The sequence below is a fragment of the Microcaecilia unicolor genome, chromosome 6, assembly GCF_901765095.1.
Source record: "Microcaecilia unicolor chromosome 6, aMicUni1.1, whole genome shotgun sequence".
Lineage (NCBI taxonomy): Eukaryota > Metazoa > Chordata > Amphibia > Gymnophiona > Siphonopidae > Microcaecilia > Microcaecilia unicolor.
Genome location: NC_044036.1, coordinates 172,783,050 through 172,800,931, shown reverse-complemented (window position 1 = coordinate 172,800,931; position 17,882 = coordinate 172,783,050). Strand labels below are relative to the sequence as shown.

General features: G+C 40.2%; 1 protein-coding gene across 1 annotated transcript in view; it reads left to right on the top strand.

Annotated features, from left to right (window-relative positions):
* LOC115472483 (extracellular matrix protein 2-like) overlaps nucleotides 1-12,102 on the top strand; it is a 42,601-nt gene extending 30,499 nt beyond the window's left edge. The window contains exons 5-10 of the mRNA XM_030206773.1: nucleotides 1,466-1,581; nucleotides 5,095-5,230; nucleotides 7,730-7,887; nucleotides 8,731-8,870; nucleotides 10,854-11,180; nucleotides 11,595-12,102. Of these exons, the coding sequence (XP_030062633.1) occupies nucleotides 1,466-1,581; nucleotides 5,095-5,230; nucleotides 7,730-7,887; nucleotides 8,731-8,870; nucleotides 10,854-11,180; nucleotides 11,595-11,760 (1,043 nt within the window). The 3' untranslated portion in view covers nucleotides 11,761-12,102. The remainder of the gene's footprint in view (nucleotides 1-1,465; nucleotides 1,582-5,094; nucleotides 5,231-7,729; nucleotides 7,888-8,730; nucleotides 8,871-10,853; nucleotides 11,181-11,594) is intronic.
* Nucleotides 12,103-17,882: the final 5,780 nt, after the last annotated feature.

The window sequence follows — 17,882 nt, the reverse complement described above, 5'->3', positions numbered from 1 at the left end:
CCTTTTACCCCTCGGTCATCCAGCGGCCCAACCGATTCTTTTGCTGGCTTCCTGCTTTTAATATACCGAAAAAAATTTTTACTATGTTTTTTTGCCTCTAATGCTATCTTTTTTTCATACTCCCTCTTGGCCTTCTTAATCTGCGCCTTGCATTTGCTTTGACACTCCTTATGCTGTTTCTTGTTATTTTCAGACGGTTCCTTCTTCCATTTTCTGAAGGCGTTTCTTTTAGCCCTAATAGCTTCCTTCACCTCACTTTTCAACCAGGCCGGGTGTCTTTTGAAGATCCGTCTTTCTTTTCTAATTCGCGGAATATGTATGGCCTGGGTCTCCAGGATGGTATTTTTAAACAGCGTCCACGCCTGTTGTACAGTTTTTACTCTCTCAGTTGCCACCCTAAGTTTTTTTTTTACCGTTCTTCTCATTTTATCATAGTCTCCTTTTTTAAAGTTAAACGCTAACGTATTTGACTTTCTGTGTACAGTTACTTCAACTTGGGCGTTCCTAAGACTTGGACGTCTTTGAGCCATAAAGGAAAAAAGCAGAGACGTCCAAGACAAACTTGGACATTTTCACCAGGACCTGTTTTTATTGCAAATAAGGCACAAAAAAGGTGCCCAAAATGACCAGATGACCTCCCCTTACTACCCCAGTGGTAACTAACCCCCTCCCACCCTCAAAAAACATCATTAAAAATATTACGTGCCAGCCTCAGATGTCATACACAGGTCCATGGAGCAGTTTTAGTGGGTGCAGTGCACTTCAGACAGGTGGACCCAGGCCCATACCCCCCCTACCTGTTACATTTGTGGAGGAAACAGTGAGCCCTCCAAAACCCACCAGAAACTCTCTGTACCCATATATAGGTGCCCCCCTTCACCCGCAAGGGCTATGGTAGTGGTGTACTGTTGGGTGTTGTGGGGGGCTCAGCACACAAGGTAAGGGAGCTATGTACCTGGGAGCATTTTATGAAGTCCACTGCAGTGCCCTCTAGGGTGTCTGACTGGTGTCCTGGCATGTCAGGGGGACCAATGTACTAGAAATGCTGGTTCCTCCCACACCCAAATGGCTTGCATTTGGATGTTTTAGACTTGGACGTCTTTGGTTTTGAAAATGGGCGAAAATCAAAGACATCCAAATCTAAGGACGTCCAAATCCAAGGACATCCTTGGTATTTTTGAAACGAAACATGGACGTCCATCTTTTTTCGAAAATGACCTTCTTCCCGCCTCCGAATTTGGACATCTTTGTAAAATGTCCAAATTCCGACATAGGCATTTCTTTCGAAAATGCCCCGCTATGTAACTTTGTAAGTCTAAGTGCTTTGAAAATACTAAGTGCACCAAAGAAAGTAAAAATGTACAAATGACAACATTAACATACCAATACTTTTACGTGTATCTATGTTTTTTAAACAATCTGAGTTGAAAAACTGCAGTAAAAAATATTTTCTTCAATATTCCAGGCAATTCGATAAATTCCATTCCTAATGAAGCGTTTAATGGGATGCCAAACTTAGAAATTATTGATCTTAGCAAAAATAACATCACTTCTAATAGCCTTGGTCCACAAGCATTCAAGGTACGAAGCATTTCATATTAAATGTGATTACTAGAAACATCGGTAATCATATAAACTGAATGAGTGAATCCTTGAATTATACGCTTTGACTTCACTTTACATTTTAACTGAATGAGGGAACAATGCTGTAGTAAGCAGGAATGGCATAGTATTATTTTAATCAGATATTCAATTATGCTCAGCTTCACTTTACTAGATTCTCCATTAATATATAGTATATGAAGATCTAATCAGGCAATTTTCGTCAGATCAGCGAGTGTACTTCCGTTTTGGCTAGACTGAGCCATGCAGTTTTCTAGGGGCATCACCGCAATCCTCATTGATCCTCAATTAATCTTTTTTTAATAAAAGTTTTGAAAACTCATATTTTTCTAAGTTTCAATTTCCCAATTTTATAATATCATCAATTGTTTTTCTTTAGAAATACTTAGCTTTCTCAGCTTTACGCTTTACTCAGCTTTAGTATAGTTCATCCTGGAGACCCATTTCCACTGACATAAGTCTATGTTTCGCTGTACGCTGTGTTAAGGTAGTCTCCTTTTTCCTCATTGCGGCCGCGATGAGGAAAAAGGGGACTACCTTGACACAGCGTACAGCGAAAAAACCTATGTCGGTGGAAATGGGTCTCCAGGATGAACTAAAGCTGAGTAAAGCTTAAAGCTGAGTAAAGCTAAGTATTTCTAAAGAAAAACAATTGATGATATTATAAAATTGGGAAATTGAAACTTAGAAAAATATGAGTTAAAAAGTTTTGTAAAAAAAAAAGGTTAATTGAGGATCAATGAGGATTGCGGTGATGCCCCTAGAAAACTGCATGGCTCAGTCTAGCCAAAACGGAAGCACACTCGCTGATCTGACGATCCCATAATAAGAAAATCGCCTGATTAGATCTTCATATACTATATATTAATGGAGAATCTAGTAAAGTGAAGCTGAGCATAATTGAATATCTGATTGATGTACTCCCTTCACTAATTATATTATCATATGCCTGGTGAATATAGTGATAATATTATTTTATACATCACGCAGGGGTTCTTTTTCTAAGCTACGTTCAGTGCTAATGCATGCATAACACAGCAAAAGAAAAAAAAAGGCTAACATGGGACACGCTAAAGTATCCTGATTTAATTTTAGCATGTACGCATACTAACCATGTGTTATTTTTTAGTAACTGCTTTATTGAGGGGGCGTATAAGGGGCGTAAAGTAGGTGTTTCTGTGCTACCCAGTTAGCACATCTAAATTACCACCCGCTGTTTAGTGCACAGTTAATGCAGGAGCCCTTACCGTCTTCTAAATAGGTGGCGGTAAGGGCTCAAGCAGTAATTTTTAAAATTGGTCAATGCTAACGCTAACATTTGCACATGGCTATAAATTAAAGGAAAATATAGGGTATTTATGGTCTTTGTAAAAATGGCCTTAGTGTGCGTGAAGGACCTGCATAAGGGCACACTAAGGCCAACGTCTTACTGCAGCTTTGTAAAAGTACCTCTTAGGGAGGAAATAATCAAGGTGCATAATGGACTTAAGTTGTGCTATGTGTCCTTTAACATGACTTAAAGGGCTCTAACACAGCTGGTCTTGCCCTATTAAGATGATATTTATGTCACCACAGGTTATATAGTGAGATGCAAAACATGCAAATCCATGTAAAGCAGGTCATTACTATGTAAAAACCAAAATGCAACTTGCAGTGTGTACCAAGTGTGTACATTCATGGTAAAATAACCCCAGCCAGTAGGGGAAAATTAGGTTCTTACCTTGGTAATTTTCTTTCATTTAACAGCACCAACATGAACCAACTCTCTCAGAACTCAGAAAGATAAGGAAGGGAGTTCCTATATAGCTGCCACCTCAAAAGTCCCCTTAGTATTTTTCAGAGATTAGGAATCAACTATCTGGGAAGATGGGTGTATAAGTGAGACTATGTCATTGTGGTATCTTTGGAGAAACAACTTTTCTTTGTTTGTTGATAAGCAGGATAAATCAGCCACATAAATGAGGAATCCAATAGCTGAGGATTGCCTTAATTGTGTTTGATGATCGATCTTGTCAAGCAACCCAGTACATAGTCTTTATGGGAAAGTTGATTTAATTAAACAGGCATTGTAGAACTATTATCTGAAAGGACAGGCTCTTCTAGACACCCTGTCTAGAAGACAGTAGTGAGATGTGAAGGTGAGAATGGATGACCCATGTTGCAGCACTACATATTTCCTTGATTGGAATTGAGTACAGATCCACATGCAAAACTAACACAGCACTTTTGTATGCCTTTACTGAATCGTGTATCTGCAATCCTGCAAAGTCAAAGTAGTGAGTAATACAATTAGCTAGCTAGTTCAACAGAATTGAAAAGTTGTGTTAGACTACCAACATGGCTGTGTTCACTTAAAAAGAGAAGTGCCCTCTTATAGTCCAATGTACACAGGACCTGCTTACCTTTATGAGTATGAAGTCTTGGAAAAAGTGAGAAGTACTAAGGATGGGTTGATGCCTTTAGCAAGAACTTTGGTTGGGTTTGAAGAACTACTCTGTTGTGGAAAAATTGTAAAATAAGAGACAAGTACTTGCAATCCATTTACTCTTCTGGTTGAAGTTACTGTTATTTAAAAAAAAAAAAACATTTTACAATAGGTAATTCAGCTCTGCCAACTCTGCAGGCTTAAGCTGAGGCTTTATGAGCTAAACCAGAAACATACTAAGATCCCATGGTCTGATGATTTCCTGAATCATGGCTTTCTACTCTATAAGCTTTTCATAAAATTAGTCATCAATGGGTGGAGTGACATCAAGTTTCTGGGATAGAGAAGACATTTAAAAACTCTCAGCTATAAATGAACAGGAGTCGGGCTTCTTTCAATGGAAAGGAAGTTTTGGAATGAAGGGTAATAGGATAAGAGTGAAAGGGGATAGACTCAGGAGCAAATCTAAGAAAATATTACTTTACATAAAGGGTGGAAGATTGGTGAATAGCCTCTTACTGAATGGCAAACCTAGTGAAGATATTTTGGCAAATCGTTTGCTGTTCTGAGATCTTCCATATTTGAAAGTCCATTAAAGTACTTGTTATTTGAAGAGTTTTTATTTGTTTTTGGAGGAATTTGATTTATATGTAAGTATATGTATTCTCTGTTTTGGGGGGATAAATATGATTCTTTTTCTTTGTGTGCATATTCCGTCATGCAATTTTATAACAGTCATTTTGGGCATTAAAATGTTTTACATGTGGAAAATTCTTTACAAAATTACTATATATTATCTATATTTCTAACCTGTACCAATCTTGCATTTCTTTAGTTTTTGATCATCTATGTGTCTCAAAAACTCATGCAGTACACATTTCTTGACTTTTCTTAGTCCAATAAGCGATACCCATCTACAAAGAAACCACTTAGCTCCAGGACTAATAAGAATGAAACTACAAAGCGAACTCATTCTACATATGACATTAATCTGCAATACACATGTTTATTTAATAAATCACTGCTTTTCTTCTCCTTCCAATGAGACCCTGAAAAATTTGAAACGCTTATACCTGGATGGAAACACCCTGGCACAGTTCCCCCCTGATTTACCATCAACATTAGAAGAAGTCAAAATAAATGAAAACAATCTCCAGGTTATTGATGAACACAACTTAGAAGGTAATTAACATCTATGTATCACAGTGGCCATTCTGTTCAATTGCTCAACCAAGCTTCTAGTCTTCAAACTGGCCTGCAGCTCCAGTAGAAAGGAGTCTCAAACATTCTACAATGGTGACAGCTCATAGTCAAACTTAGGGTCCACACAAACCAGATTCTTGAAAGACTGCCACTTGCTGCCTCCTAATCAAAGAACTGTTACTGCAATGATTAGGCTATCCAGAAGAGCAGTTAAAAATGGGGGAAAGTACTGAAGGAGTTAGTTCTAACTGAACTGGAAGCCCAAAGGAGCAGGAAGAGGCTATTAGATAAAATAATAACACAAATTTTAAAACTGCATTATACAATGATTTGAAAGGAGATGTTATGTTTTAAACTTACAATTGAAGATAAAACATTCTAAAGCAGAAGTTTTCAACCCTGTCCTCGAATATTCACTAGCCTAGCCAGTCACGTTTTCTGGGTATCTGCAATTAATATGCTTGGAATATATCTGAATACAATAGTAATAGTACATGCACAATTACCTCTTGTTTAATCAATGTAGATTATTTAAGAACCCAACCAGTTATGGGATACTCAAGGACAGGATTGAGAGCCCCCATTAAAAAAAAAAAATTCTCCTTTATTTAGGCTCCTCCTATTACCCATGACAAAATAAGTCAGGGAAGGATTAGTAAGCAATTAAAAAGTTTGATCCCAAAACAATGGAAGCCAGTAAGTAGGGGCAGCACGTGTCAGGCAGCATCGGTATGGCAATCAGTGTCCCTAAACAAGACTTAAAGGCCTTTTTAAAAAAGAAAATTAATTAACTTACTTATGACATTTATACCCCACATTTTCCCTGTACAAATTCAAGTTCAATGTGGCTAACGAGCTACATGAAGACAGTACAGCAGAATATGAAATAAAAACCATAATCCCACACATATCAACAAAGTAAAGAATTGTAAATATATATGCACTTGCCTCACGGTTAACACAAAAATTACTGCATGGTAAACGCAAAGGCTGAGTGGGAAATGCATGGGGTGTGGCCACCACTGGCCCTGCATTTACCACACAGGGTAGAACGTTACCACAGAAGCACATGTAACGCAAAGCAGGCCCAGTCTATAAATAAATAGCTATGCACCAAGCCACAGTGGTGTGTCCAACCACTCCCTTCCCGGTCTTCTGTCCCAATTCCCTCAAAATTGCCCCCCCCCCCAATCTGATCCTGACCCCGACCCCCAATCGCACGCCAAGCCCTGACACAAGACCTGGCCCTCTTGAAGGCAGCATCCCAATACAACTCATACCTCCTCAAGATGCCCGGTTCCCCTCAGTCAAAGCCCATCCACCTATATAAAAGGCCCACCCTCTGCCATAGAAACCCTGCCCCTCTCTTCCCTACCCTCTCCCTTATTTTCAGGACCTTTCTGCCCAGGTTGGCACCTCCTCCTCCAAAATGGTGCCTGATATAGTGGCACTTTTGTGCCATTACTGCTAGGGTTCATCCTTCCTTATATGACTGGACGACCCCAGTTGAAGGTGGGATTGGACTGGGGGGGGGGGGGGGGGTCAGGAGCCCTGCTGCAAACCATCTTTACATCTACATTACCAGACTCCCAGTAGTGCAGCTGCACTTATCACTGCCTCTTGAGGTGTCTAAGTTTGGCTGCACTACAGGCAGTTGTGACAGCTAGCTTGCAATACAGATCCTCACACATGCTGTCATAGCTGTCCACACCCCTCTGCCCACCTGGGCCACACCCAGATCTGGCCCACTCCCACATTAGGCAACTATGCAAGACTTTTACCACAGCGGCTGCTTTTTTAGCACAGGAAACAGTAGTGTGGGTCTGCATTACTGCCTACTATGCAGTAAACCCTCAATTAGCAACTTAACATAGCTTAGAAAAAGGTCCCCTTAATGTGGCCAGTATGAAGCTTTGAACAACTGTGCAGCTCAAGACCTTCCACATCCTGCCCCTTCTGAACCAGAAAGTCTGAATGGGGTGGAGCATGGCAGAAAATTAGCATGTGTGGATGCTCAGGACCTCATTCTTCACCACCTGCAGAGAATTGTTTAGAAATGCTGACTACCGTACTGGTGTTGCCCATTAAAAAATGTGCTGTCCTGAGGGGAGGGGGAGGAAAATGGAAGGGGAAATGCTGGTCACTTGGAGGGGGATAAGACAGGGGAAAGGCTGAAAACTTGGGGAGGGGGCGTGGAGAATACTTAGGAGGGGGAGAAAGCAAGGGGTGATGGTGGATTCTTCATGGAGCAAGGAAGGGGTGATGGTAGGACACTTAAGGACACCTGAGTGTAGGGGAAGGGCTTTGAGCTGCCCCTGGGGGATTGTAAGGCTGAGATACCTTGGGCTGACCCTGTTAGTGATTTGATGCTGCAGCAAAGACAGAACATAAACAAAGCCTGGAACCCAAAAGAAACGTATTAAATGAAAAATAAAATTAATGAATTTGAAATTTTAATACCACCTGCTGTATTTTCAGGATTACATAACTTGGTGACTCTGGAACTAGAAGGCAATCTGCTTAGTGAAGGGAATGTTAACCCTTTAGCTTTCAAGCCATTAAAACACCTATCTTATCTACGTCTGGGAAGAAACAAATTTAGAACCATACCACAAGGACTTCCCATATCAATTCAGGTAAAACTTATATTTTATACTACTAGTTTTGTTTTGAATCGTCTGTGGATTTCAAAGCTTTCCCAAGAATTAACTGTTAACATTTCATTTGTTATACTACGCAATTGCACTAACAGAATTCATAAGCAGCAATATGTCTTATAATTATTGTATTTTTAAAAATTATTATATTATTACGATGCTGATATATTTTATTATCGTATTTTGTTTACAGTAAAACATCTAGGGCATCTTTTATCAAGCCACACGGCGATGCAAAGCCCATTCAAAAACGTGTGGGACAAACACAAAAGATTCCTATATGGAAAGATAATGGAATTAAAAAAACAAACAAACAAACTTAGGAGGTCTTTTACTAAAGATTAGTGCATGTTATCTGCTGCACAACCCATAGGAATAAAATGAGTCCTGTGGCAGATTGAATGTGCTAACCTTTAGTAAAAGACCCCCTTAATGGTACTTAGATGGCAACGCCAGTAATTGGGAAAAAAAGGAGGAGGGGGGAACCTGCACAGAGCGGCAGGTACAACCCTAGACATGTATCTGGGAAGAGGATGGGCCACGCTTCTCTTTATTTGCCATAATTTACCATGCCACTATCAGGTCAACAAAATGGATGATCAATCATCTAAATGTTGAAACAACCAGGTTATGCAAAGCCTTAAAAACTGGTTTATGTTGCCACAATTTATATAGTTACTATTTTTCAATTATGTTTTTGTATTCTATTTCTATTTTATTGTAAACTGCTTTGGGTCATTTGTGTAAAATGGAGGAAGTAATATAAAAATGATGAATAGTTTATTCCTTTTATATCCAATGCTCTCTTTCCATTACTTGTAGGAACTATATCTAGATAATAATGAGATTGAAGAAATTTCAGAAACATGTTTCAATCAGACAACAAATATACACACAATTGTACTGAAAAATAATAAATTAGACGAAAGTAGGATAGCACCTTTGGCTTGGATATACCATGAGTAAGTATCTACTATATTAAGTGCGATGGCTTCATGTAAAAGAAATCTTTTGTATTACAAAGATGCCAGATAAACTAGTTACACGCACACTCATACATACAAATATATATATATACACACACATATATGTGTGTGTGTTCATGCTTTTATCTAGTACAAATATCATACACATAATACTTTAAAATTACTGAGATATACAACATTGATTGTTTGTTTGCTGAATTGTTGTACGCCACAATGAGCCTGCCCATGGGTGGGAATATTGTGGGATATAAATGCTATAGAGAAATAAATAAATAAATATCCTCTTAAGAAAATATAGTCAAATCTATTGAATCAACATTCTCAGTTAAAGCATACAACAAATTGTCATCAATTAGCAAAGCTAATAAAATCTCAGTAATAATTTACTCACCATGTCAAAAAAATACTATCCAGCTTATTTTTGAAAGAGAAAAACGCCCAAATTCTGACCTAAATCGGGAGATGGACGTCCTTCTCTCTCGGGCGCCCAAATCGGTATAATCGAAACTCGATTTTTGGCGTTCTCAACTGCAGTCCGCTGTGGAGACGACTAAAGCTCACGGGGGCGTGTCAGAGGTGTGGCGAAGGCGGGACTGGGGCGTGGTTATCGGCCTTGGAGAGATGGGCGTCTTTAGCTGATAATCGAAACAAGAAGGGCGTACCCACATGTAGGTGCCCCCTTCACCCCTAAGAGCTATGGTAGTGTTGTACATTTGTGGGTAGTGGGTTTTGGGGGAGGGGGGTTGGGGGCTCAGCACCCGTGGTAAGGGAGCTATGCATGTGGGAGCGTTGACTGAAGTCTACCGCACTGACCTCTAGGGTGTCCAGTTGGTGTCCTGGCATGTCAGGGGGCCGAGTGTACTACGAATCCTGGCCCCTCCCACGACCAAATGGCTTGGATGGGGACGTTTTTAGTTTCCATTATCGCTAAAAAAAAAACAAACGCCCAGCTCGGAAACGACTAAATCCATGGCATTTTGGTCAGTACAAACCGTATTTTTGAAACAAAAGATGAACGCCCATTTTTTTTTTCTAAAATACGGTCTTCCCACCCGTTCACGTACCCGTTCTCGGACATAGATGCTCATGGAGATGGGCATTCGCGTTCGATTATGCCCCTCCACGTTTTAAAGGAAAATGAGGTTTATTTAAAAATCTACCATACTACTTTACAATATAACAGATTGTTACTTTAGCAAGCTGACCTATGTACTAAAGGCCCTGTTTACTAAGGCATGCTAGCATTTATAGCGCATGCTAAAAATTAGCATGTGCCAACGCTAGAGACACCCATATATTCCTATGGGTGTCTCTAGTGTTAGCACACTAATTTTTACTGTGTGCCTGCTATTACAAATATGGTGTGCCTGCAGAATAACATGCTGTACATAGTACACCAAGCAGAAATAAAGCAGTAGGAAAGTCAGTTGGCTCAACCAAATTTTATGTGGAATAGAGGTATAAAAAAGTGTTCATCCTTGGCAGCGTTGCACATACGCTGCCTGCAGCCTGGTCTGAAGCTTTCCCTCTGCTCCATCCCACCCATATCACAAGTAGTGATGTCAGAGGAGGCAGGACCAGCCAAAAGGAAAGCTTCAGAGCAGGCCGCAGGCAGCATATGTGCAATGCTGCTACAGCTGGGGACCAATAGACCATATTGAAGATAGACCGATTGGAGGGGGGTGGGGAATGAGGGAGAGCAGAGGAGTGATCTGCAGAACTGGAGTGGCCATGGCAGTGGCAGTGAGCTCCAGCAGCCAAGAAAAGAGCTTGATGCTGCTCACCGGATCGCTGTTCAAAAAGGCCGCCAATACATACAAGGGCAGCCTCCAAGACTTCAGCAGAAGTCTTGCGAGTCCACCATTGGACGTCTCGGCAGCCATTTTGAACAGTTATCTGATTTTTGATACTGTACTAACAATTTCTCTTCACCCTCTCCTTTTATTTTCTCACATAAAGGAGCTTGGAGTCAATCGATCTGTCTTACAACAAGTTCTTCCATGTTCCCTCATATCTACCAAAATCATTAGTGCATCTAATATTGATAGGAAATATGATTGAGAGGATTCCCGGATATGTATTTGGTCACATGGAGCCAGGTTTGGAATATCTTTACCTTTCTTTTAATAAACTTGCCAGTGATGGGATAGATCCAGTGTCATTCCATGGGGCTTATCACTCACTCAGAGAACTATTTTTGGATCACAATGAACTAACAACTGTACCCATTGGAATTGAAGACATGAGAGCGCTGCGTATCCTGCGGCTCAACAACAACAAAATTAGGTAACTTTCTACTCTTTTACATTAACAGTATCATAAGAATTATTTTGCTTAATTTCTTCGCAACTATAAAGCAAGTTCTATATTTCTCTATAGCATTGGTCACTCTATAAGATAAGGGCAGACTAGAAAAAATAATAAATCTAATCTAAGATAACTTTCTCCATAAATCTTTCAGTATTTCTTACGTATGTTTACATATATGCTGAGGACATTTCTTCACCTATGAGTCTACTAATTAAAAATGAATTAGAACAACAGGCTGGTTAACAACTGTCTCCAGATGAGAATGTCTTTAAGGATACCCTGCGATATTCCAAACCCTTCTGTATTAAAAAAAATGCATATGCGTAAACTAATAATTTTGCTAGTAATTTATATGATCTTTAAACTTAATGTTTTATTTTATCTTCACAGATCTGTGCCTCCAGACTTTGTCTGTGGTGCTTATGAAGAAGATTCAAATTTGGACTATCTTCATCTTGAAAACAATTTTATCCAAAGACGAGAAATTTCACCGTATGCATTTTCATGTATCAGATCATATTCAAACATTTTTCTGAAGCCACAAAAGATCAAGTAAAACCTACTCTTTTGCCTCAGGAACCTACACAACTTTTCATGAAAACTGCACTATTTATTCAGGAAGAAACTGTTCATCAGAAGTCTTGGTCAAATATTTAGCATGACCAGAATTCAGTCAAAAATAATTGTATGCTCTTACAAACATGGTTAGTGTATATATTTAGCAGTACACATAAGATATGTTCATGTGTATGGTATTGTACATATGGATTATTCTGGCTACTATAAGTCCAAGTTAAAGCATTTTTCATGTTCTAAGTGTTTGAAGCATTTCAAATTTTTTAAAAAAGTACTAAAAGTTGTAAAGAATACAGAATAAAAAAGTCAAAGAATTTTTCAACTTGAGTACACAATTTAAAACTATCTGCAACTTCAATGGTCAACAGTGTGTTCCTTGACACTTGGCCCAAAATATGTAAACACCCAACAACAGAGGAAAAAAAGTAGCAACTTTTAAAACATATAGGGGTCCTTTTACTAAGCTGTGGAAAAATAGGGCCCTGAGGTAGCGGCAGGGCCCTTTTTACCGAAGCCAGTAAAATGCACCCCCCCCCCCAAAAAAAATGGCCATGCTGTAAGATAACTTACCGCATGGCCATGTGGCAGGGAGCACTTACCACCACCCACTGAGGTGTAGGAAATGGCTCCTGCAGTAACCCGGCGATGCCCAATTACCGCTGGGTTAGTGCCGCGCTAGGCGAAAATAATTCCTAGAGCACCGGAAATGGCATGCACTCCAGCCTGAACTACTGCCAGTAGCCACGTTGGGCTGGCAGTAGTTCCATTTTAGCATGTGGTAAAGCCCACAATGGGCTTACTGCCACTTTGTAAAAGACCCCCATAAAGCAGTACCTAGATCAGGGGTTCTCAACCTAGTCCTCAGGACATACCTAGCCAGTCAGGTTTCCAGAGTGAATATGCTTGAAACAGATTTGCATACAGTGGAGGTAGTACACACAAATTTATCTCGTATGCATTCATTCTGGGGATCCTGAAAACCTGACTGGCTAGCAGGGGAATTTTTGAAAGAGAAGGGCGCCCATCTTCCAACACAAATCAGGAGATGGGCATCCTTCTCTCAGGGTCGCCCAAATCGGCATAATCGAAAGCCGATTTGGGCGTCCTCAACTGCTTTCCGTCGCAGGGACAACCAAAGTTCATGCTGGCGTGTTGGCACCGTACCGAAGGCAGGACTGGGGCGTGATTAAGAGATGGGCGTCCTCGGCCGATAATGGAAAAAAGAAGGCCATCCCTGACGAGCATTTGGCCGACTTTACTTGGTCCATTTTTTTTCACGACCAATGCTCAAAAAGGTGCCCGAACTGACCAGATGACCACCAGAGGGAATCAGGGATGACCTCCGTGGTCACCAACCCCCTCCCACCCACTGACTGCTGCCGACTGAATATTAACTCTATGATTTTTATCGAAGTCAGAATTAGATAAATATAAACACACCACCCCACTTACAACCAGTTGCAACAATGAACAAGAGTAACAGCACTGTTTATTCTTTTTTGTTTACTTACTTTCCCTTCCTTTCATTATGTTCCCTTTTCCGAACACCTATCCCTTTGTTTGCTGTTTTCTAAATCTTCTTTTGGTTTGTCATCTTTGCCCCTTATGATATTACAAATGTAGTACTTGAGTCTGTGCCCTATGAAGCAGTACTCTCCATATTGAAAACCCTTTTATATACCTATGTGCTTCACCCACACCACCTTCTCCATGGTCATCATCTGACACAGTTGAATGTGCCACTGTGCCACAGTAAGAGGGCCAGATATTTTCCAATTTAACAAATGCACTTGCATACAAATAGGAAAGTTTTGCATAATAAATGTCTTTCTCCTCTCTGAAGCCTGCAAATAGGTGGGAAAATGCGGGGTACAAATGTAAGAAAAGAAAAGAAAAGAAAGAAAGAAAGAAAGAAAGAAAGAACTGGAAATTGGTCAAAAGAATCGAATAGCATAGCTTGCGCCAACATCAGGAAATCCAGAGTTAATATTCTGTTTATTTTCCCTTCAACAATTCCATGTGGTATGTCTCCTTTTAATCAGTCTTCACAGAAGACATTCTCCTTTCCCATATTGACTATTGCAATGTTGTTCATTCTAGTCTTACTCAGTCTCTTCTTCATCGTATTCAATCAGTTCAAAATATAGCAATAAGGTTTATAGCACTTGTATTTGATGAAACCCAGTAAACAAATACCCTTCACTGGTGCCATCTTGGTGTATTCCAAGTTAGCCCAAGCTGTGTACATGAATATACAAGGAATGGAGACAGAGAAGTTAAAACAGTTAACAATCAAAGAGAAATTAAAAAATACCCTTTCAACATTTTTTTGGAAACTCCTAATCTCCAGAAGCAGCAGAAAGAAAATCTCTTCTTCTCTGTCCCAACATAAATAAATAGAAATTGGTTCTCCAGATCTCATTTGCCTGACCTCCTTCCTCTCCCAGTGAGTTGTGGTAAGCTGAATCAATCAAAGCCAGCAAAGTTTGGAATTTGATCAGAGTCAGGTTGTAGCTTGCCAGGAAAATCTCTAACTGAATCCAAGCTTGAACTGACCTGATCTGAGCCCATAGCATGTCCAGGTTCCACATTCAAATTTCTGTTTCTGGTTTGTACTCTACAGAATAGTAAAGAGTTTATTCACAAGCTGGTTTAAATTTTAAAACAGCATCTGTATGATCACTAAATCTAACTGCTGCTTATAGTCAGATTTGGTTATATACATAAGTACATAAGTATTGCCATACTGGGACAGACCAAAGGGCCATCAATCCCAGCATCCTGTTTCCAACAGTGGCCAATCCAGGTCACAAATACCTGGAAAGATCCCCCAAAAAGTACAAAACATTTTATGCTGCTTATCCCAGAAATAGTGGATTTTCCTCAAGTCCATTTAATAATGGTCTATGGACTTTTCCTTTAGGAAGCAGTCCAAATCTTTTTTAAACTCTGCTAAATTAACCGCCTTTACCACATTTTCCGACAATGAATTCCAGAGTTGAATTACACGTTGAGTGAAGAAAAATTTTCTCTGATTCGTTTTAAATTACCTCTTTGTAGCTTCGTCGTATGCCCCCTAGTCCTAGTATTTTTGGAAAGTGTAAACAGACGCTTCACATCTACCCGTTCCACTGCACTCATTATTTTATAGACCTCTATCATATCTCCCCTCACCAGTCTTTTCTCCAAGCTGAAGCGCCCCAGCCGCTCTAGCCTTTCCTCATAGGGAAGTCGTCCCATCCCCTTTATCATTTTTGTCGCCCTTCTCTGCACCTTTTCCTATTCCACTATATCTTTTTTGAGATGCGGCGACCAGAATTGAACACAATAGTCGAGGTGCGGTCGCACCATGCAGCGATACAAAGGCATTATAAAGTCCTCATTTTTGTTTTCCATTCCTTTCCTAATAATACCTAACATTCTATTTGCTTTCTTAGCCACAGCAGCACACTGAGCAGAAGGTTTCAACATATCATCAACGACGACACCTAGATCCCTTTCTTGGTCCGTGACTCCTAACGTGGAACCTTGCATGACATAGCTATAATTCGGGTTCCTCTTTCCCACATGCATCACTTTGCAATTGCTCACATTAAACGTCATCTGCCATTTGGATGCCCAGTCTCCCAGTCTCGTAAGTTCCTCTTGTAATTTTTCACAATCCTCCCGCGATTTAACGACATTGAATAACTTTGTGTCATCAGCAAATTTAGATACTCCCATCTCTAGGTCATTTATAAATATGTTAAAAAGCAGCAGTCCCAGCACAGACCCCTGAGGAACCCCACTATCTACCCTTCTCCATTGAGAATACTGACCATTTAACCCTACTCTCTGTTTTCTATCTTTTAACCAGTTTTTAATCCACAATAGGACACTACCTCCTATCCCATGACTCTCCAATTTCCTCTGGAGTCTTTCATGAGGTACTTTGTCAAACGCCTTATGAAAATCCAGATACACAATATCAACCGGCTCACCTTTAACCACATGTTTGTTCACCCCTTCAAAGAAATGTAATAGATTGGTGAGGCAAGATTTCCCTTTACTAAATCCATGTTGGCTTTGTCTCATTTAATATGTTCTGTATAATAGTCTCTACCATTTTGCCCGGCACCAACGTAAGACTCACCGGTCTATAATTTCCAGGATCTCCCCTGGAACCTTTTTAAAAAATCGGTGTTACATTGGTCACCCTCCAATCTTACGGTACCACACTCAATTTTAAGGTTGGTTGACATAGCCAAACTTGTGATAGTTTAAAATTTAAATGCTATTAAGTAAATATATATATGAAGTCAGAATGAATATTTTAATCACTGCGTAAAATGTTTTTAAAAAGTTGCTCTTTCAAGCAGGCTATCCTCAGAATGGAGGTTATGCCTTACCGGATAATCTTCTTTTCTTTAGTCAGTGACACCATTCTGCACAAATGGGTGTTATCCCTTCCTCCCAGAAGTGGGAGATGGAGAAAACTTAATTCTGCCAGTCACATCACCAGCATAAATAGAGGTTATCCCTTGAACAATCTAGTATGCATCTGTCAAAGCAGCTGAAGTTCCTTTGTAAAGCACCCATACCCTATGAACCACTGTAGCTGCAATGATAAGATAATCAAGCAAGCAAATCATCACACAGTGGCAATTGCTACCCTACATATACCAGGATATAGCATTATCGCGGGAACCCCATATAGATGCCAATCACAAAATGAATTTATTTTTATTTTCTTATCAAAGCAGTGAAAAGGAAGTACAGAGCACACCCAGAACCCCGGGCTGAGGAATTCCAGGGGTAGGATTGCTTCGTAGCTGCATCTCCACAGTTCTGCACAAATGGGATGTACCTAAGCAGTCTACTGGGCAGGGAAAGACATGCCCCCCACCCGAATGACAGCTCTGCCAAAGTCTGAGTGGACTCTGACCAACATGTCCAACATGTAGTGCTTAGCAGAGGAATGGAGCGATGACTAAGTCACCACCCTGCAAATGTCCTCAAGGGACACTGCCCAAGCTTTTGCTAGTACAGCCATCAGCCCTTGAGGCATCAGATGATTCTTGCCAATGTAGGTGGACTCAATACCTTGCGAAGGAAGCCTAGAGGCCACCTAACCCTTCAAAGGCCATGGAAAACACAAAGAAGTGGATAGAAACAAAACTCACTCATCTCCCTCAGGTATTGGAGTAGTGTCCTCCAAGCACCTAGCTTGTGGAGTTTCCAATCCCCAGGAGCTGAACCTTCCACCAAAAAGGAGGGCAAAGAATCCTCCAGATTAACATTAAACAGAGACACCACTTTTGGCAGAAAGGAAAGGACCGTACACAAGGACCCCAATCAAGCTGAGTGGACACGACCATCAGAGTGGAGAGCTAGGCAGGGACAGGAGCACTGTCGGAAAGACCTACTACCTGCTGAAGGATAAAGAAAAATACTGGATTGTTCCAGAAAGCACTTCTGCTTATGCTGGTGATATCACTGGCAGAATTCAGTTCTTCCTACCTCCACCTACTGAAAGGAAGGGATAACAAACTATTTGTGCAGAACGGTGGCACTGACACTAAGAAATGATTTTTTTTTAAGTTCTTAATTAAGAAGCCTCACAAAAATATGCTCCTGGGATAAATATGTGTTGAATTTGTTTTGTTTCACTCTCAAGAAATGTCAGAAGTATTACACTGTCTGCTATATACATTTTAGTGGAATCTGTAAATCTTGCCCTATTATACAATAATCTAAATTATAAACTGATATTTAGCATTCATAAGAGAATTCAGCTGGCTAAAAGGTATACCTGATCTCTCCTCAGCTGACATATCTGCTCAACACAAATTAATAGTGATTTCCACTGAGACACACAAACAAAGAGGTATATGGGAAGTTCTAAATCTAGATGTTAAATGAATATATAAACTAGCATAAAGAAAAGAACAGGAGAGCTGTGAAGAACGGTGTTTCACCCGACAAAACTACAGAAAAGCACTGTGGAACTAAGGGGGCTCTTCTAATGAGCTAAGCAGTGCTTGAATTAGCACATATAACTGTTACCATGCTGGTACGACCGTCTGCACTAATTTATGAGCCAGCTGCATAGCCTGTTAAGAG